This window comes from Chionomys nivalis, chromosome 22 (genome assembly GCF_950005125.1).
Source record: "Chionomys nivalis chromosome 22, mChiNiv1.1, whole genome shotgun sequence".
Classification (NCBI taxonomy): domain Eukaryota; kingdom Metazoa; phylum Chordata; class Mammalia; order Rodentia; family Cricetidae; genus Chionomys; species Chionomys nivalis.
In genome coordinates, this window is record NC_080107.1 from 328,515 (window position 1) to 351,075 (window position 22,561).

Consider the following 22,561-nt stretch of genomic DNA (forward strand, 5'->3'; position numbering starts at 1 on the left):
CCTTTAATCCCAGCAAGCGGGAGGCAGAGGCAGGCGGATCTCTGGGAGTTCGAGGCCAGCCTGGTCTACAAGAGCTAGTTCCGGGACGGGCACCAAAGCTACAGAGAAACCCTGTCTCAAAAAACCAAAAAAATAAAAAATTATCAAAATACCTGACCCTTTTACAATAAAGAGCTTGTGCTTTGGAATCTCTGAGTCTGTGTCATTGCCTCCCTGTCTTCTAACTCCCTGCCCCTGGCCCCCTGCCCCGCCTCCCGGAAACAGGAATTGAACAACAGGCAGAACCAACAAGCCTTCAAAAAGCGGCGGGGAGAAGGCAGAAATCTTTAATAAATAAATAAACAATAAAATAAATAAAAAAAAAACTACAAGGGAGCCTGGCGGTGGTGGCGCACGCCTTTAATCTCAGCACTCGGGAGGCAGAGGCAGGCGGATCTCTGTGAGTTTGAGAACAGCCTGGTCTACAAGAGCCAGTTTCAGGACAGACTCCAAAACCACAGAAAAACCCTGTCTCGAAAAAAAACTAACAAAAAAAAACCAAAAAAAAAAAAACAACTACAAGGGAGTGAGATCATCCCTCCATTGCTCCCTCCACCACCAAACAGACAAAAGATGAGGTCAGATCTCCCAAGTGTATTTGTGTTGCTGGATTACCTGTGCCTTTGTCAATGGGGTCAGCTCTACTATGCTGCCCAGGCTAGGTGCAAGGGTGCACTATTCTGAGTGCTACAGCCAGTGAGGGGTAGGATTAACTCTCCCACTTTCAAGATCCTGGGACCAGCTATTCTACCCTGCTGTAGGTGTTAAGGGATGAAGTGCAAGGAACAAGGAGGGTATCTCTTCTTCCCACACACCACAGCATGACAGACCAAGGGGCTAGCTAGCTCCTCCACTCTTGCACATTCAGGGACAGATTATGCGGATTCCCAACTGCAGGAGCAGTTTTTTTTTTTTTTTTTTTTTTTTTAAGTTTTTCGAGACAGGGTTTCTCTGTGGTTTTGAAGCCTGTCCTGGAACTAGCTCTTGTAGACCAGACTGGTCTCGAACTCACAGAGATCCGCCTGCCTCTGCCTCCCAAGTGCTGGGATTAAAGGCGTGCGCCACCACCGCCCGGCAGCAGTTTTGTTTTTTGTTTTTGTTTTTTTTTTTTTGTTTGTTTGTTTGTTTTTCGAGACAGGGTTTCTCTGTGGCTTTGGAGCCTGTCCTGGAACTAGCTCTTGTAGACCAGGCTGGTCTCGAACTCACAGAGATTCACCTGCCTCTGCCTCCCAAGTGCTGGGATTAAAGGCGTGCGCCACCACCGCCCGGCTGCAGGAGTAGTTTTACTGTGATGCCCAGGGGAGGTGCAGGGTTCTGCTCTCCAAAGTGTTGTAGTTAGAGGTAGGGCCAATTCTACACAGCCCTATCCTCATTGCATTCAGTGGTTTCAGGAGCCATGAACATCAGTGTAGGTCCAGGCAGAGCCAAGAAACAAGACATAGTTCCAATGGCAGCACAGGATTGTATGAGACCCTGGCCCTGGGTGACAGCGTATATTACTCAGGTTGGGATGGGCCCAACAGCACCATAGTCCTCAGGCTTCAAGAAAACCACAGGTGGAGGCCAAAATCCTGGGAAACAATGTGGTCCTTTGTGGCAACATGGGCCACAAATAGCAACAATGACTCAGACTGTTGTAGAACCACGAACACAGATATGGTCCTTGGCACCAGCCCAAACTGGATGTGATCATGGTCTTACTTGGCCTTGCCGGATTGATTGCTCAGATCAGCATGATCAAAGAAACAGCATCATCCCCAAACACCAGTATGTCCCCAGGTCCACTCAATCTTAGATGGTAATAGGAGCCATAGACATCAGCACAGACCCTTGCTGTGGTAGGGCCACAGATACATATATGGGCTACTTCTACAGTTTGGTAGTGGATGACGCCATGACCCTGTGTTACATTATGGTTCTGTGTGGCATCTAGACCCTGTAAGATAGGCATGGTCTCAGGATTCAGCCTAGACTGCAGTCCTTAGTATGAAGCTTAGTGGCAACAGACCCCCACATCTGCATTAGGGTCACAAACCAAGTAATGACCTTTGGAAGAAGCCCAAATCAAGACATCTGACCCTGAGTCGCAAGTTGGGTCTGTACCTCAGTTCATTCTTCTCTTCCCTCCACCTCTTCAGATCTGTCTCTCTCCTCAGCACGTGCAGTATTCTGCACCCCCCACACTCCCATTTAGCCACTCTGAACTTACCATAAAGGTGCCCAGACTGCCTGGTGTGATAGGTGCTGGGCAGGCTCCTGGGTGGAATTCTTTCTGTCCCAAGTCTAGAGCCCGGGGGCAAAGCTGTGCTTATCCTCCAGAGTCTGCCAGGTGGCTCTAAGGTGAAATTCTGTCTGCCCTGAGTCTTATTCTCTCTTTTTTTTTTTAAAGATTTATTTATTTATTAAGTATACAGTGGTCTGCCTGCATATGTCCCTGCAGGCCAGAAGAGGGCAGTATATTTCATTACAGATGGTTGTGAGCCACCATGTGGTTCCTGGGAATTCAACTCAGGACCTTTGGAAGTGCAGCCAGTGCTCTTAACCTTTGAGCCATCTCTCCAGCCCCATGACTCTCATTCTTTTTTTTTTTTTTTTTTTTTTTTTTTTTTTTTTTTTTTTGGTTTTTCGAGACAGGGTTTCTCTGTGGTTTTGGAGCCTGTCCTGGAACTAGCTCTTGTAGACCAGGCTGGTCTCGAACTCACAGAGATCCGCCTGCCTCTGCCTCCCGAGTGCTGGGATTAAAGGCGTGCGCCACCACCGCCCGGCATGACTCTCATTCTTAATAATTAAACCAGGATACATCTTTAATCTTAATTGATATTGTGATTGTTACTATGATTAGATTAATACATTATATTAATCTATACATTAATATATACAGCTGTCTGTCTGTTTCTCTATATATGTGTATATAGAGATGTATATATACATATACATTCGCACATACATATGTGCAGCTTAGAGTTCATACTCCCAGTGTCACACATCACCTTGGCAGAGGCTCTACAGAGTGTATCCTAATGTAGTTGTAAGTTTTCTCTGTTTTGCTTGATTATGCCAGACAGGTTTCTTTTCTGCCCATCAGTCCTGCAACTGCTTATTAATAATCACTGAGAGGTAAATATTAAATATAATGGTTTGGCCAATGGCAGGCATTATTGATTAGCTCTCATGCTCTGGCATCTTTTTCCTTTGACAGCTACATGGTGTTTCTCTTATTGGGCAGCTGACTCACATTCCTCTTGACACTGCCCTAGTTTGTCTGTATATCTGTTTGGATTTCCTGCTTAGCTATACTCTGTTTTGCCATAGGCCAAAGAGCTTTAATTATTAACCAATGGGAACAACATATATTCACATATATTCACAACATACAGAAGAACATACAGAAGAACATCCCACCCCTTTCCCCCTCATTTTCTGTCAAATTAAAAAGGAAGGTGAAAATTCAAGCTCATGCTCCAGACACCAAAGATAGAGTTGCTTCTACTGCTATGCCTTCCCTGCCATGTTGAACTGAAGCGTCTCTGAAACCATGAGCCAAAATTATCTTTTGCTTCTTAAAGATTCTTCTGTCAATATCCTGTCACATTAACAACAAAAATTATTAATACAATCTGTACATGTTCCTAATCCAGATATAAATTTTTATATAGAGGATAATTTAATTGTGTAAGAAATTGTGGTAGGGCCGGGCGGTGGTGGCGCACGCCTTTAATCCCAGCACTCGGGAGGCAGAGGCAGGCGGATCTCTGTGAGTTCGAGACCAGCCTGGTCTACAAGAGCTAGTTCCAGGACAGGCTCCAAAAACCACAGAGAAACCCTGTCTCGAAAAACAAAAAAAAAAAAAAAAGAAATTGTGGTAGGATACTGAAATAAAAACAGATCAATCTAATCACATTGTTTACTATTTTTTATCCTCAACACAGTGTTGTGAGGAACGGTGGGCTGGCCTGCGTCCCGCCACCCGGCTAGCTTTACCAGAAATAACTACACGGAAACTGTATTCTTTTAAACACTGCTTGGCCCATTAGTTTTAACCTCTTATTGGCTAGCTCTTACATATTGATCTAACCCATTTCTGATATTCTGTGTAGCCCCATGAGGTGGCTTACCAGGGAGATTTTTTTTTTTTTTTTTTTTTTTTTTGGTTTTTCGAGACAGGGTTTCTCTGTGGTTTTGGAGCCTGTCCTGGAACTAGCTCTTGTAGACCAGGCTGGTCTCGAACTGACAGAGATCCGCCTGCCTCTGCCTCCTGAGTGCTGGGATTAAAGGCGTGCGCCACCACCGCCCGGCACCAGGGAGATCTTAACCTGCATCTGTATTAGGTGGAAGAATCATGGCGACTCCGTGACTCAGCTTCTTTCTCCCAGCATTCTGTTCTGTTTACTCCACCTACCTAATTTTCTGTCCTATTAAAGGCCAAGCAGTTTCTTTATTAATTAACCAATGAAAGCAACAGATAGATACAAGACCCACTTCCATCAACACAGGAATAATTTTATCACAGATATGAATTCTTTTAGAGTTCCCAGTATTACTAGGACAGAGTAGCTGGAGCAGATATAAAAGTATTTGAAATAAAGTATAGTGCAACCATGTGGATAGTGGTCGTAACTTTTGTTTCTGTATATCAGCAAGTTGTCCATCATTTCACATTACTCTAAAACATCAGAAAGGTAGGTCCTAGACCAGTTTATGATCGTAACTTATTCTATATAGAAAAACAGGTTAATTCCCTATTTATTATTTGGTTCCCTCATTTAAGGAATATCACAGATCACATGTCGTGTATACTTTTTAGTCAAGCCTTCTCATAACTACATAAAACTTTTCATGAATTTGGAGCCTGGGCTACAGTACTTAACACTCCAGAGTAACAATTATACTCTTATTACCAGTGCAGGACTAGGTCTCCAAAGACAAACAATTCCTACAGATCTTTCTAACAAGATACCATGAGCATAATTAAGACTTATTGGGTGCTCAGAGACAAATAATTAGAAAGCTAAATAAACGATCTGTCACACTTCTAAACAAGTTTCAGAGGAACCAATTAATAGGGACAATTAAAACTTCCTGGGTGTTAATTGGTGTTCAGCTCTGAAGTTATCTCCTAGGACTTGGTAGATAGCAAAGAGGTTTCAGTTCTGATGACAGCCAGGTTGGTGAAAGGCAGAAAGGTCAATATGTAACATTATTGTTCATTAACTTATGTCTTGTCGTCTTAGCCCTTGATTCTTTACCCTACAAACAAAACAGAATACAATATAACACATTCAATTCACAACAGCCAACAGATCAAATACTAAAAACAGAAAGCTGTAGGAGAAAGTGAAATTCAGATCTTCATCATGTGAATAGCAGAAGTCTTTTTAGATAGTCACACTGAAATATCACCTTTTGATCTGGAGAAACTGTCAAAAACTCTAGAATTCTCATTTCCTCCATGTAAAAGGAAGTTACTGATTCATCACTGAAGAATTGCACAAGATGATTATTGAGTGTGTGCATGGTACATAAAAGAAATCACTACATGTACAATGTCACCATTGTGTAGTTCCCCTTTTCCTTCTCAATCCTGGACTCACTCTTAACTGCAACTAGATCAGGTGGTTCTGGTCAATTCTAACTGATTGACTCTAGACTAAGAAGCTCTGCTCTTGGCCCTTTCCTCCAGAAAAAATAGAAATAGATCCTATAATTTCAGTGTTGAAACTTAATTCACTAGTATTTAAATTATCAGTCAAAATTAAGTATCTAAAGGCTTGAGAGGAGGCTCAGTGTTTAAAGTGTTTACTGCACAAGCGTGAGAAATTGTGTTCAGATTCTCAGCACAAACTAAAAGCTGGGTGCTGTGGCACACATCTGTAATCTCAGGGTGATGGGGTGGACATAGACATATTCCTGGTGCTTACTGATCATCTAGTCTAGCTGAAATTAAAACCACAAACTCACTGGGAGACTAACTCCAAAATGAAGGTGGAGGCTGATAGAGGAACATACCCAACCCTGACCTCTGTCATTTACACATACATGCACAAGAGAACACACACATCTAAGCACACACAATTACTTATGTAGTTTTTCTTTCCATAAGTCATGAGTCAAAGGTATTTTGTTGGACATAGTGGTAGAAAGAAACTAGTGAAGACAGTCAATTGCAAATATGTATTTATCAGCATTTGAGAATCCCATTGGTGCTATAGGTGACATATTTAGGTCAATAATCCTATTCCTAGAAATTAATTGTCACAAGCTTAGACCTAATTCAGCAAGCAACAGTAGAGTCAGTCTTTATGTATGTATTAAATTCATTGATCTGAAAGCTCAAAGAATCAATCCTAAAAGAAAAAATGCAGCAAAGCAATATTTGGAGAGAATTAGTGTATATCAACAGAGATAAAGTTATGGGAGACAAAGAAGAAGGTTACCAAGCTGGACAGATATTCAAGCTCAAGTTTTGCAAAATCTGCAATCCAAATCTCTCAATATAAGTGTAGCTCTCACCCTTAGTTAGAGAAGCTCCTTTACAACAGATGGAGATGATTACAGAATTCTACAAGTGATCAAAAAGTATAGAACAACTGTAGGGATCCCAGCCTTCACTGGTAAACCTACAACGCAACCCTTACACCTAAGGTTGAGGGATATTGTAGGAGGAGAATGACTGTAAGAGTCAGGGGAACATCTTCTGCAATAGAGTGTCTTTCAGACATGACAAGGATGCTATATCTATGAAATTTCAACAACATTGTCTGTGAATAAGATTTGCATAATGACAACTCCAGTTTATATGCCAATGTAGATGGAAGAAATCTCACAAAGTCCTACCCCTAGATGACAAACTTTAGGCAATAATGGCTGCTTAAGAGAATCAATTTTCTGCCCCCAATAGGTTGCTCAATTCCAAGTGGTCACCTTAAAATGTGAACATTTTGGGCAGCATTAAATGGAATATATAATACACATTATATAATAATTACTTATATATGAGTGGAACAGTAATAATTAAGATATAATCAACATAAATATGGATGTAAAAATAATAAGGAAAAAGTCATGAATTTGAGAAGGAGTGAAAGGATAAAGAGAAGTTAGAGAGAGAAAGGGATGGAAATGATATAAATACAGTACTTATCTATAAAATTATCAGAAAGTCAAATTTAAATTTTAAAAGAATGTATACATCAAAAACAACATTATTGCCGGGCGGTGGTGGCGCAAGCCTTTAATCTCAGCACTCGGGAGGCAGAGGCAGGCGAATCGCTGTGAGTTCGAGACCAGCCTGGTCTACAAGAGCTAGTTCCAGGACAGGCTCCAAAACCACAGAGAAACCCTGTCTCGAAAAAAACCAAAAAAAAAAAAAAAAAAAAACAACAACATTATTGGAAGAGAGAAAAGACAAGGGTGAAATGATATAATTATTATCTCAATAACTAAAAGAAATATTTTTAAAGATATCATTTTATAAGTTTCACAAAATAAATGATTATGTGTCAACAGCAGGTTTTCTTGGTCTGGAAGCATAAAGATATCAGCAATGGAGCTGTACAATTTTTTTAGAAACCAGATTGCATTTTCCAATGACTAGCCAAAATGTCAGGTGAAACACAAGGTATCCTGGTTTCCAGTCGTCATGGAGAAGCTTGGACCTACACTCTGGCAGGGTCTCAGTTTCATTCCAGTGTCTCCATCCTCTCACTACAGTCAATCTCACAACCAGTATTTTTGCGCAAAGATGTGCCAGATATGAAAATCCTAATTGGAATTATGTTCATCTAGTTGATAATTTTATAGAGGAATTCCTCATAAAAGAATATCCAATTTTAAAAGGATTACATTCTCTCTGTTCCTTTGTTTGTCTATCTATCTGTCTGTCTGTCTGTCTGTCTGCCTGACTGCCTGTATGTCTATCTCTCATCTATCTCTACATCTATCTACATGTCTTCTCTCTATATCTATATTACTGTTTTTATCTCCCTATCCCTATATCTATCCCTATCTCTAGCCACGGCTCTCTTTGAAATAAGGTTTCATATTAGTCCCAACTGGTCTAAAGCTATGTATCTAAGGATGGCTTTGAACTTCTGCTCTTCTTTTTCTACTTTCTGAGTGCTGGGATTATAAGTGTGTACCACCATGCTGGGCTTAGGGGGTGCTGGGGATTGAGCCCAGAGCTTCGTGCATTGTAGGTTAGCACTTTACCAACTGAGCTATGTCCTTAGCCAAAATTTCACTTTTAATTGAGGAAAATTAATCTAAGTAAATATAAAATGTTTTACCAAAAAATTTTCCTGTCTGGGAAGAATACTGGACAAAAGCAATGTAAGCAAGGAAGGCTGAGCGTTTGTTTTAGTTTTAGTTTTCTCCTGTTAGTGGTTTGATGGTACACTCCACAATGGCACTAAAGTCATGATTGCTGAAAATGAGGCAGCATTCTCAGGAAACGGACAGAGGTAAATTTGTGTGCTCAGTACATTTTTTCCTGTTTTTTTTCTTCCTGTCCAGGAACCCAGTACATGAAATGATGCTGCCCACGTTCGGGAAGGGTCTTCTTGGAAACCTCACAGATGCATCCAAAAGTGCACCTGCCAGACGATTCCAGATCTGATGGCAAAGGCAGCAAAGATTAGCGACCACTGAAATAGATAAGCACAGCTTCTAAAATATTAGACAGGCCACAAAAGAGCCTTTAGTAATAAATATTAGAGTTATCAAAAAGTCTAATAGTTAGTAATTAAGAAATAAAAGATGGCTGGGCGGTGGTGGCGCACGCCTTTAATCCCAGCACTCGGGAGGCAGAGGCAGGCGGATCTCTGTGAGTTCGAGGCCAGCCTGGTCTACAAGAGCTAGTTCCAGGACAGGAACCAAAAGCTACAGAGAAACCCTGACTCGAAAATCAAAAAAAAAAAAAAAAAAGAAATAAAAGATGTAGTAATAAATGTTCTATCTAAACAAATGTTAGAAGGAAACTGATCATATTGACACAGACAAGGAGGCTGAATGAAACAAGTATCACTGTAATATATATTTCTTAGTCCAACACAAATGTAAAAGAAACATTTTGATGACAGGGAAGTAGTGATAGAAAACTAAGCAGAATATAATTTGACATCCGCGTGGGGGTTGTTTTGTTCTGTTTTGTTATTAGGGAGCTTCATGAAGCCAGGGACACCTACAAGCCTCCTCCTCTATGTCTCTCAGAAGAGGATGATTCCTACTTCATAATGTCATCTTGAAGCAAAATTATTTTTACAGGTGCCACAATACCACCTCCATAGTTTTTTTTGTTTGTTTTTGTTTTTGTTTTTGTTTTTTTAAGACAGGGTTTCTCTGTGGCTCTGGAGCCTGTCCTGGAACTAGCTCTGTAGACCAGGCTGGTCTCGAACTCACATTCATAGTTTTTCTGTATTCTATGCTGACAGCATATTTTAAGAGTTCGATATTTGTCAGTATTTTTAAGTTTCCATTATGTATCTAGCATAGTGAACATAGATTTATTAAAGAAAAGTGAGAAAGAACTACCAAGAGCAAGAGTCCCACCTAGATTTGAAGGCCTACAACCTCTGTTATTGTATGTGAGCATTGCCCCACAAAAAGAAAGAAGGTTTCTCTTAGGGTACTTTAAAGTTCCTGGATGATGAAAATAAAATTTAAAAAGTAGCAAAACAGAACAAATATTCTAATAGCCAACTACAGGAAGAGCAATGAAAGCAACAGCAAACATTTATTCTGTGCACTTAGAAGTAGCAAAGGACCAACTAGGAAAGATATTTGCAGCTAAGAGAGCAGAACTGTCTTATCTGTTATTGCTCTAATGGCAGCAGACATGTGAGGATGTTTGACAAGTCAGAGCTAAACTCTGTGTCTCTAGGATGGGCATATCCAAGCTTTTTTGCATGCCATAGGAAACCTTTTATCCTCTATAATTAGTTCCTCAATCAAAAGGCATGTCAACACCCATCCATGAGGATTGAATGATTACGTGATGATGAAAGTTCATAAGCCAATTAAAGTGCCGGTCTTTCACTAGGGAGTCAGTGCACACAGGCACACTCTAAACTTTGCTTGATCTCTCAGCCCACACAAATCATTTCTTCAAGAACGGAAACATGGATAGGCCGTTTTAAATGTTTCTATGCTGACGCTGCCATCTAATGGCCAGATGCGGCAAAAGCATAGTAAGAAATGGCTATTTCACAACATTGGAAGGCCTTTATTGAACACACCTGATATTTCCCAAGCAGGTGATTATTTTAAGAGGTACAGGGAGACAAAAAGAGAGTTTCTCATTAGTTCTGTGAAATGGTTCATGTTGTGAATACCCTCCTGCCTTTAATTTCCAATTGCTTTAAATACCCTAACCTCAAAAGATGGGAGTAAGACAAAAACTGAATTAGTATGATAAAAGGAAATGAACAGACAAACTGAAGGTTGCAGGCTACATCCATAGTTAAACATTCTGTTGCTAGAATAAAACAAGTCACACTCACACCCTAGACCATTCTGTAAACCCCAGGTAGATTCCAAAGTTATCTCTTTAAAGGAACTTAAACTTTGTTGGATCTGCAGACTTTTGAGGTAGGAGCAAATCTACTTCTCTTTTCTGGAAGTACAAGGCCTGGCTATTAGCCACAGCTGTTGACAATAACCTTGAGAGAGCAGGACTCTTTGGTCTAAATCCAGGTGGGACCTTTGAGGAAGAAACACAATAACCTTGAAGGAATAGAGGTTAGTTCCAACTCTCTGACCTTTGGTCAACATGGAAATAGATGCACATTTTCAGGAAACAGTGATATAGAGTCATAGGATCAGTCATGGTGGAGACTTGGAGTAACCCAATACCCTTACTGGTTGAACCAATCATGCCGCAATGCCACCCCAGTCACCCCAGTGAACATGAGTCCTGGCCAGAGCTTCATTACTCCAGTAATCAGTGTGGGTGTATGATTGACTGTTGGTCAAGTTAGCAAAATAGCTTTTGTTTCTTTTTTATTTGAGAGTTTTAGTTAAATAGCATTGTATATTTTCTCATTTAAATCATAGAAAAATAAAATCAATATATGAATGTACTCCATAACATCAAATTCTGTTATTAGAAATTCAGTTGCCACCAGGAGGTGGCAGCACAGTCCTTTAATCCCAGCACTAGCATTAGGGAGACAAAGGCAGGCGTCTCTCGTGAGTTCAAGGCCAGTCTAGTCTACAAAGTGCATTCCAGGACTGGCTCCAAAACTACAGTGAAACCCTGATTCAAAAAAAAAAAAAGGAAGGAAGGAAGGAAGGAAGAAAGGAAAGGAGGGAGGGAGGGAGGGAGGGAGGGAAAAAAAAGGAAAGAAAGTAAGTGTGTCACCTGAAAGAGGAATGCAGATCGCAGGGTATATACAGTTATTTTTTTCTTAACCAAGTAAAGGAAGCAATAGCAATGGTGGCAAATGAGGCAGAAACACAAATCCTGCCTAAATAGCTATTCCTTTGCCTGTGACTCAGATACATCATTGAGTAGCCTGGAACCATAGAAACATTGCAGGTGTGTTTGCTTTTCCTGGAAGCTCTTCTAAGAGTCCCCCGCATGTTTTGTCTGTGCGTCTGTGTGTCTGTACATGTGCATGTACATGTATGTTAAAGCTTAGTTACATATTTGAAGGTCAGAAGAGAGCTTCAATCATCCGCTTGCATTTTCCATCTTGTTTGAGATAGAATCTCATATTGTTCACCATTGTTACTGGCAGAGTAGCTGACCTAGAAACTTCTGGAAGGTTCTCTGTCTCCACCTCCCAAGGAAGCTGGCTTCACAGATGTGAAATTCTGCATCAATTTTACATGAGTTCTGGACTCAGGTCCTGACAGTACCCACTGAGCCGTCTTCCCAGCTCTATAAGCTATTTTTACTCGATTAACCAGCTGAAGTGTATCTAGGTCCTCTTCTCTGTAGGAAGTCCTACTGTTGGTAGGAATTGCTATCAGAGACATTTTAGTTCAAAATAATCATATTTTAAAAGCCAGAAAACCTCACTATACCTAATAAATAAATATAAACTTGGTCCCCATACAGGATGAATTTTTATCACAATTGCAAGGGGAGGAGACTGTACCTTCCAACAGCTGAAAGGGTTCTCAGCTTTAAAAAAATCAGACAGTTAAAACACCAGGTTAACTACACAATTGAAGAATCACAAACTAGAGGATGAAAATATAAGACTCTTGTACTGTTTTATCATTTTATACAATTAAAGACATTGGATTGGGTACCAGAGTTTTCAGTGGCAGAACAGTTAGGAGACAGAGAAAATGGGGAGACAGTGAGTACGGAGCTGAAGCTTGCCCAGCACTGTGAAAAAATGTCAGTGGATTACCAGTGACACAGGAGTGTGTGCCATGGTTGACAGGAATTCTGAAAAAAATCACAGATTCAAAGAACTTTGCTGTCAAGGTCAGCCCAAGCTTGGATAACTTTTTAAGGTAACAAGCAGTCACTTTTATGAAAAGTGGCAAGCACACTCATATCTGAGATTGCTCATCCTAGCCTCCATCTAATTGTTTAAAAAATTTAAATTACAGAAGTTAATTGAAAGAACTTTCTGAGCTACAGTATGAATCCATTTTATGTTCCCCTATTGACACTGTTCTGTTTTCTTAGCAACTTGGCTCAGAATCCAGGCTTTCATTCTGAGATACTTGCAGCATACAGTCTTGTTTATGTGTCCTCTGACCTGTCTGGGTCTGCAGCTCCTGAGAGAGCCTGAGCAACCAGTCTGAACCCAAACCAGTCTATCCTCAATCATGGCAAAGTGCTGTATTTAGAGGGACTCCAACACTTGAAGCAAGTCCGACTGCGCTGTGAAGAAAAGAAGACTAAAATACTGTTTTACATCAGGGTCTAAAGATCAGGCATGCTGAACCATGATGCTGTTTTACACCAGGCATGCTGAACCATGATGCTGTTCTACCACAAGGTCTCCAGACCAGGCATGCTAGACCATGATGCCCTTTTACATCAGGATCTCCAGACCAGGCATACTGGACCACTATGCTGTTCTATACCAAGGTCTCCTGACCAGGCATGCTGGACCATGATACTGTTTTACATCAGATTTTCCTGACCAGGCATGCTGGACTACTATGCTGTTTTATACCAGGGTCTCCTGACAAGGCACATTGTAACCCAGCGACCTCGTTGTGAAATCCTTTTGAACAGGGCTTGAGATAGATACACAGTCTGATTTTTCCTTGTATCACTACAGCATACTTCACGTGTTTTTATCTCCTCAGAAATAGATCTTGTTAAGAGGCATATAATTGAAATAATTATATTTCATACTATATACAACCAGCATAATTAAAAAATGATAGATTCTGATTTCTTTCAAAATGTCACTTTCAAGTAAAGTCTTTTCAAAGTAACCAGAATATTTTATTCTTTGAACATTTCATACAAGCATCTAAGACATTTTGATCAAATATAGCTCCTTCCTTGTTTTTTAACTCTTTAATGTTTTCAAGTTGGCAGAAAGTTAGTAAGTTGTCTATAAACTTCATCAACTATTGTTTATTTTGTTTTGATGTACAAACAAAAAAGCTAGCATGAAAATAAATTATACAGGAAGAAAACTAAATAAATGAGAAAAAATTTAATTGGAATTACTTTCACTCTAAGCAAAGTCTTCTGCCTCTTATTTTCAATTTTATATGTAGAAAAAAGGGATATACATGCTACAATGCACCACTCATATCTGTTGTTTCTGTATTTATTAGATTTTACTTTGCTTACAGTAATAAATATATTTAAGAGAGAAAACACACTTATGTAGTGAGTTTTAGCATTCATAGTTACATGATTAAATAAAGCTTAATTACTTATTTAATAAAATAAAATGTATTTTATGTAGTAAAATAAAAGCTATGTGGAAGGATAAGGAAGGTGCCAATTATGCCAATTACAAATTCTACAAACTATTATGTTAGGATGATGTCTAGGTAGATTCGATCATGTCTATCAGTTTCTGCGTATTTTGGAGGGGTTGGTTTTTGTATTTTGTTTTTGTTTTGTTGTTATTGTTGTTGTTTTTGGAGGTGTGTTTCTTGAGACAGGGTTTCTCTGTAGCTTTGGAGCCTGTCCTGGAACTAGCTCTTGTAGACCAGGCTGGCCTCGAACTCACATAGATCCACCTGCCTCTGCCTCTCCAGTGCTAGGATTAAAGGCGCGTGCCACCACCACCCAGCTCCTATATTCTGTTCTTGATGACAATTTAGTTTTTAAGGAAGAATTTAGCCTTGATGACTGTCCTGCCCATGGCTGCTTTCACCTCCTTATTCCGCAGGCTGTAGATGAGTGGATTGAGCATGGGAATCACTGCTGTGTAGAACACAGACACCACCTTATTGAGGTCCAGCGAAGAGATGGCACTTGGACGCACATAGATAAAAAAGAGAGTCCCATACAAAATGGAAACTGCTGTGACATGGGATGAGCAGGTGGAGAAGGCTTTCCGCCACCCTTCAGCAGAGCGTATCTTCAGGATGGCCATGAGGACGTGGAAGTAGGAGATTAAGATGGTGGTGCTGCTGACAACCAACACAGCTCCAGCCACAATGAACACCAACAGCTTATTGATTCGTATGTCCGCACATATGAGGGAGAGGATTGGAGACATGTCACAGAAGAAATGATTGATAATGTTGGAGCCACAAAAGGGAAGTCGAAAAGCAGCTGTAGTGTGAGTCATGGTGTTGAAGAAACCAACAGCATAGGGTCCTATCACCAGCTGTATGCAGAGTCTCTGCGACATGGCCACCGAGTACAACAGTGGGTTACAGATGGCCACACAGCGGTCATAGGCCATGGATGCCAAGAGAAGGCACTCGATGGCCACAAATAACCCAAAGAACCATTGCTGCAAGGCACAGCCCATAAAAGAGATGACTTTCCGTTCTGCAAAGAAATCCGTGAGCATCTTGGGGCCCACAACTGATGAGAAGCAGATGTCCACAAATGACAGGTGGCTGAGAAAAAAGTACATGGGAGTGTGAAGACGAGAATCTACACGAATGAGAATGATCATACCCAAGTTTCCTGTCATAGTAACCAGATAAAACAGTAGAAAGAGCAAGAAGAGGAAGACCTGCAGCTTAGGGTGGTATCTCAAGCCAATGAAAATGAACTCTGTGACCCTTGTGTAGTTGTCATACGCCATCTGTAAGGTTGGTCTCTATGGAAAGAAAAATGAAAAACTATAGGAGAGTCACGTCTCTCAATAATGCACAAGAGAAGAAACTACAGACTGAAGCTACAGCACTGAATTTTAGGATTAGCAAAATATACTAGCAAATCAAATATGTGTTATCAGAAGAATAACATGAGCTAAAATATTATATAGAAAATGAGGGTGTAGTATGAAAGGGTTCAACATTACATGTAAAATCATCCACCACCTGTACAGTCAAAAGGGAAAAGCATTGTTGTTATTTTCATTAAATTTTTAAAAGAATTCAAGGAAAGGTAGTTCTCAATATAACCTTTTCAAACTAGACATAAAAGTAGTGATTTGTGTTTGGGTGGAAGCTGAGTGAAACAACACCTCACTTAGTAAATGTCAGACTCTAGGTTTGATCCTAATTGGAAAAGTATTTAACTGAATAAGGAGAATGTCCCTGAAAATATATAGTGTAGACACTGATCATGTCATATGAGGTTAGTAGAAATTGTGGATTGAACATGATTGAACACTCTATAAAAGCTATGAAGAAAATAAAATAAAAGAATTATAAAAAATGACTAGGAATATAGAGATTGCTCATGGTTAGAGCACTCACTACTCTTCCAGAGGATCCCAGTTCAGTTCCTAATACCCATTTTGGAATCTCCCGGACAGCTATTACTCCTGTTCCAGGAATCTGATGTACTCATCTGACTTCCTTGGATACCTGTGTACATGAGTGTACACACACACACAAATTAAAACAAATCTCTTTGAAATAAGTAATTACAAAAATAAAAACTAGGGAAAATGTCACCTTTCAGCAAAATTCTACATAGAAATCTTTGAAAAATCAACTTAGATAGTTGGGGTGCTGATGGTATGGAGGGGCTGCTAAAATGTGTGGGAGGAGATAATCAAAATATATACACACATGAGATTGTCAGGTGATAAAAGTTAGCACTACAAAGGAGCTAGAACTGTTCAACAAAGCAAAACAGTGTGAAAAGTAAAAAAAATAATATCTGAATACAAGTTTCAGAGGGAAACTATCACATTATAAAGATCAGTAGTTAAAATCGCCATCAAGAAACCCAGAATGGAATATATATTTTTTCTGTGAAAAGAGCTCAGACTGTAGTTCAGTAGTAGAGCAAAAGTCAAGAATATTCAAGGTCTTGGTTCCATTCTCAGTGTGGCAAAAGATGGTTGTAAAATTGTTTTTAAAGTTTTTAATTAAAAATATAAGTTATGGAGCTCAATGAAGCAAAGAAATGACTAAATAAATTGAAAAGATAAAAGTGTGCAAAAAATCTCAGTGGTAAAGATACATTTCCTTCTAGAGGACAAAACAAAATAAGCTCTCATTGTGAAAGCAAACACTCACTGGTCTGTTCTTCAAGCTGGGTGACAGACACAGATAAACTCGCTGTGACATTATAAGGAAGAGACATTTTTCACAGAGATATTTTCCACTTGTTCAGGATCCTAGCAGCATATTCTTGTCAGTGACAACACTCTTTCCTTAGTGAGAAATTTTATTTTTTAATATTAATTTCTCTATTCTTCACTGTTTGAAATTACATCCGTAGCTGAAGTACTGCATTCTTTTGTGGAACACCTACGCTGCCTTAACAAGGTGGAACAATCTCAATTTGTGACACATGAATCAATAAAAGGAATGAGGGCAAACAGGATGCTTACAGTTCTTAATCTGTGCTTTACAAGGGCAGAATTTCACATCTACCTGTGGTGTACATATAAGTAATGGCACCTTCACCTATGACTTATTTTGCTTTCAAGTAAACAAACGTTTGCTTCATAGTCATTTCGTCTAAAAATAACCTTTTCCACCAACATAACAATGATTTGATTATCATTCTGCTTGGAAATGTAGCATCTTTCATGCCTACGATTTTTCCATAAGACACATTTAACCTGTCTTTCTTTTAGACTAATTGAACTAAGAGTCTCACCAAATTATTTACCAAATTCAGTGCAATTCCAACCAGAAATCTAAACACAAATTATAATGCAACACTCCCTTGCAAAATCTATGGAATAAAAACTGCTTAAATGTTGAAAACAAAATAGAGGAGAATTTTTTCATTATAAGAGAACAAATTATAAAGATATATTAATCAGAACAGTATGGTATTCTTCCTAAGATAAACAAAGACATGATGACAAAGGAATAGGAAAAAATAAAATGATCATAGCTGATATAGGAACACATGTCAAATTAGCATTAATAAATGGAATGAGGGGTAAACAGTAAAAGCAGTGCCACTCCAGATGAGCAGAAACACCAATGCCCAATAGTGTGAAAAATGTTTTTTCTTTTACAGTGTCGGAATGAAACTGCAACAGCAATATTTTTTTCCTAGCAATTTATATACACTTATAATGCCAAACCACCTCTTAAATATGTATTTTGAAACTCATAGATATGAACTCTTTTAGCCTTATCTGTGGGAGCTGATTTTGCATTGGGCAGTAAATAATGCAGAGACTCATAACTGATCAAAGTGCTAGAGCAACTGTCAGTACATACTCAGCCCTAACTGGATCATCTACATTAACCATCCCCAAGAGAGCATCATAAAAGATGTTCTATGAAGAGGGTAAAAACAGGAGGATAGGGAGGTGGAGATGCTCTCTTTTGACATGGCATAGCAATTGCATTCATTAACTTCCAGCAGCTAGGGGTACCAGCACAAGTCTTCCACAAGACCAAGCCAGTCAATTACCCAGCAGAAACTCTGGAAGAGCTTTGAGGCCCCAGCCACACCTGAGGAACTATCAGCAATTGATTCTTTAGAATCACATAATCCGTGCTGTGATCATTATAAGAAACTTTCAAAATGAGTCAATTTCAGGTTTGTAGGGAATGTTCAGAAGATAAAGTATTTGTGGCACAAACTTGATCCCCAGAACCTGCATAAAGTCAAATGCGGAGTAATATACATCTTCACTCCCAGAACTCTAATGATGACATGGAAGGTAAAGACAGGAAAATCTGTAGAAGCTCACAAGCCAGTTAGTCTAGTACACACAGTGATAAACAGCAAGAGAACTTGTCTCAAGATGGTGGAGAGGGTCAATACCCAAGGTTTTTCTTTGACTTCCATAAACATGACATGGCATATATATCTTCACACTCACACACTTGAGCTTATATACTCACACTAAGACAAACACACAGATACACAACCATATATCCAAACTTCCACACATACACAAAGGCTTGCATGTGAGTATTTTACAAAATTAGGCATTTCTTCAAACATACATTTCAAAGAAGAGATTCATAAAATGATGGCTACAATGAAATATTAGAATTATTTTTAAACCTTCAGAAGTTTTCTTTAACTATAACTCCTCAAATCTTTCCTGAACAAAGCGAAAAGAGTTCAGAAAGAAAGACGTAAAATCAAAAGGCATTTCTCTGAGCACAAAGGACCAGGGAAATGTATTTTCGTACATTATCAAAAAGGACTCAACCTTTAATTCAGTTCTACTTGCAATTTTAAGATTTTAAAACAAAGAGGAAGTATATAATAATATGGTCTCTATAATTAAAAATAGTCTAAAATCAAATTGCAGATAATAATGTTCTAAAGCTCCATAAAGGATGTCAACAGCCAATGGAAAAAGTCGCTACCATCAGTATGGGAAAGAAGCAAGTGAGAAAAATGTGTGGGCTGTAGGAGGCAGAAACTCCCCTAAGTTATAAATTCAGAGCCCTAGATTTCAAAATTTCTGAGAAGCTAAGAGAAGTCTTAGCCACACCTCATTTTTTAAGAAATTAGTTCTCCAAAATGTGTAGTTAAAGACTATAGAAATGATTCAAGGTAGAAAGTCACTTTGCACCATGGGTGAGAATGAGTAGGTGAGACTGTTTTTATGACACAATGAGTCTGAGGTTTCAAAGAATGTGGGACAATGATAAGAACTGATCAGTGTTCAGAGGTCTGCTACCCCCAAGCTCCTTTCAGGATCAGTGCATTTGATCCCACCTACGTCAGGTTCATCATCACTGTACAGAACAAACTCTCACAGCCTTAACTGTGAAAAGGTATGTATCTAAAACACCAGGGAAGATGTTTCCTAAAAGCATTAGGAGATTTTTTTATCATCTTGACATGACTCAGTGTATCTGGCCTTTCCGCATTAAGACTTGTCTGCCAGGGAACCTAAAATCCCCCAATATCCTTATGCAACCCTACACATTTTTGTAGAATACAAAATGTCCAAAGCTTAACAGTACACCTAATAGTGAAGTGATTGTTAAATCCAAAGAAATGAGGGAAATCCTGCTTGGGGATAAAGTTTGCCTAAAAATTATGCTGTCATGCGATCTTCAACAGGAGATCATCTGTAAGTACAAAGTAGCCTAGAAAAACTTTACAGATGCCAACACACACACACACACACACACACAATGAGAGGCCCAGAAACTTTCCTTGCCCATCCTGTGTGACCTAAAGAGGTATCAGTTTTGTGTACATGAAGACCGATTTAATTTTAACATAACTTCCTTCTTCTTTTTCAGTTCCGAGTAACTTCTCAACAAATTTTAGTATAGTTGTGATGGGATAAATTATGTCTCTCTATGCAACTTTTGAAATTTTCTCATTTTTTGTTTCTTATAAATCCATTTAATGCACCTCACACTTCTTAAAGAATAAACAAAGAGACAAAACTGAATTTTGAAGGTGACCTAAACTTACATTCAAATGGGTTTCTTTCTTCTTTGGAGGTGACAAAAATAATCAAACTTAAAATAGAACATAAACTGGGTTTCCTCTCAAAATGCAGCCATCCTCAGTCCTGACTGTGCCTCTGCACAAAGAAGCCAGGTCTTCTAGGACAAATTGTTTACCTACATGAAATTCCCAGAAGTTACATCATTTCCTACCTTTAGGGAGTTTATGTTTCTAATGTGTGCTGCATCTTGGGAATTCTGATTTTGACTGAGAAGTACTTGTTATCATGAAAATTCTGCAAAGAAAACTCCAGTGAGAACAACTTAATTTGTTTTGCATATTTGAGTGAATAACCTTATTTTAGTGAGATAATTCCAAAACAATAAAAAAGTTTGAGATAAATTGCTCTAATAAGTAAAATAAGTAATGCATTTATACATTAGAAAAGAGTTTGATACAATGTCAGTTTAACCAAACCATAGTAATAAGTTCCTACTCTAGAACCTATTACTTTCATTGGCCATGGACTTTTGACCAGGCTTATAGTACCAGGTTTAGATTCCTTCTTGCAGAACAGTCTTCATATACAAGAGTTTTTAGTTACTCCCATAAGAGATGTGCCACTCTCTCAGCAGGGGGTACATCCTGCCTGGGAGTTGGTGTTGTAGTTCTAACTCCTGGGAATTTATAGGACAGTAGTGTTCGTACTTGGGTAAGACCCCTGATGCCTTTTCCTTCCCTAGCAGGCTGTGCAGCATCTTCCATCATGCTGAAAGCCACCAAGTAAGGAAGAAGCTCACAGTCTAGTTCCAGCGTTATTTCTATATATATCTTGAGACCAAGGTTTGTAATGTCTTCAGCAACAAGGTCTTACCAATAAGCTCTGTTGAACAAGAAAAAATGGCAAGGGTCTGTATATTTTGGGGGAGCCTCTGAGGTCTCCTCTTTGACTAACAAATCATAAGACAAAACTGGGTCCCTGGCACAGGGATTTGTGTTCAATAATCCAAAGCATCTAGGAACAACCATTTGAATGTATGATTCTTTTTTTGTTTAATTGGGAAAGGAGATGATTTTTTATTTTTTTATTTTTATTTATTTATTAAAGATTTCTGCCTCCTCCCCACCACTGCCTCCCATTTCCCTCCCCCTCCCCCAATCAAGTCCCCCTCCCTCATTAGCCCGAAGCCAGTCAGGGTTACCTGCCCTTTGGGAAGTCCAAGGACCTCCCACCTTCTTCCAGGTCTAGTAAGGTGAGCATCCAAACTGCCTAGGCTCCCACAAAGCCAGTACGTGCAGTAGGATCAAAATCCAGTGCCATTGTTCTTGACTTCTCAGCAGTCTTTATGAGCAAGAATATGTAGGACTTATCTTTCTATATCTGAGTATCGTACAGTATAATCTTTTCTATTTCCATCTGTTTATTTGTGAATTTAGCTAAATAAAATTCCAATGTGTACTTATACAGTTTTGTGTTTTGTGACCTGAATTAAGTACCTTGAGACAGTTGTACATGAGTTAAATTGTAATAAATACGTTAATCTCCTCTCTCTCTCTCTCTCTCTCTCTCTCTCTCTCTCTCTCTCTCTGTGTGTGTGTGTGTGTGTGTGTGTGTATGTGTGTTTATGGGGATTAGAGAATCCAGAGAAAGGAGTATGTCCACTGGCAAATGAGTCACTCACCGGTCCTGCTTCTCAACAAGGAAATATTTTTAAATGATGTACTCCATTAAACTGGGAAACCTTTAAGAAGTGGATGGATGTCTAGTTTCAACCAAATCATCAAAATTAAACAAAAAGGTCAACATCCTAAAGATCCCTACAACAAATTAAGAGATAAAAATAATAATTTAAAAGATAAAACTTTCCAGCTTTAAAAAAATAAGTTCAGGGTCACTTAGATCCACAGTAGAATTCTCATGGAGATCTTAACTAGTCAATAAAATAGAAACATAATGAGCGCTCCAAAACTCCTTCTATTAAGTCAGAATCTTTCTAATACCAAAACACAGCAAAGACATAACAACAACCACAAACACCACCAAAGGAACAACAACATATAAAACTATGGGACTATATCCCTGATGAACATAGACTTAAAAATGATCAGTACAATTCCTGGGAACAGAATGCAAATATATGTGAAAGGATTATCCATGGTAATCAAGTTGGCTTTATCCCTAGAATGCAGGAATATTTCAATATATACAACTCAATAAATGTAATAATCCACATGAGTGGACTTAAAGACAAAAGTCACATAACCATATCAATAGATACAAGAAAACCTTTTTCACAATCCAACATGCCATCATGGTAGAGGGAACTTAACACAATAAAAGCCATACATGAGAAACATACAGCCAATAGCATCCTAACTCATGTTGCATTCTTTAATGCAGATTTTTAACTCCATGAAGCTGTGAATCTTTGCCTGTCTAAAACACCTGGGCTCTCCCACATAAATAATCAGGAAAATACAATAGGTCTTAAAGGAGGAAAATGCAGTATAGAGCAGAGGTTATTTTTACCACCTCCAAGTTGAATAACTCAGAGAACTTTGCCATGTTGGCAAGGATTGTATAGATGTGTCCCTGATCTTCTGAGGATGGAG

The 22,561-nt window shown here is 39.0% G+C and overlaps 1 protein-coding gene across 1 annotated transcript; it reads right to left on the reverse strand.

Annotated features, from left to right (window-relative positions):
- Positions 1-14,291: 14,291 nt before the first annotated feature.
- LOC130864803 (olfactory receptor 1009) lies at positions 14,292-15,236 on the reverse strand. The gene has a single exon (XM_057755565.1). It carries the CDS (start codon positions 15,234-15,236, stop codon positions 14,292-14,294), a length of 945 nt encoding a protein of 314 aa, XP_057611548.1.
- Between the last annotated feature and the right edge of the window lie 7,325 nt (positions 15,237-22,561).

What these genes read in the sequence shown, in the direction of transcription:
- LOC130864803 (XM_057755565.1), bottom strand. Translation starts at nt 15,236, where the DNA reads ATGGCGTATGACAACTACACAAGGGTCACAGAGTTCATTTTCATTGGC.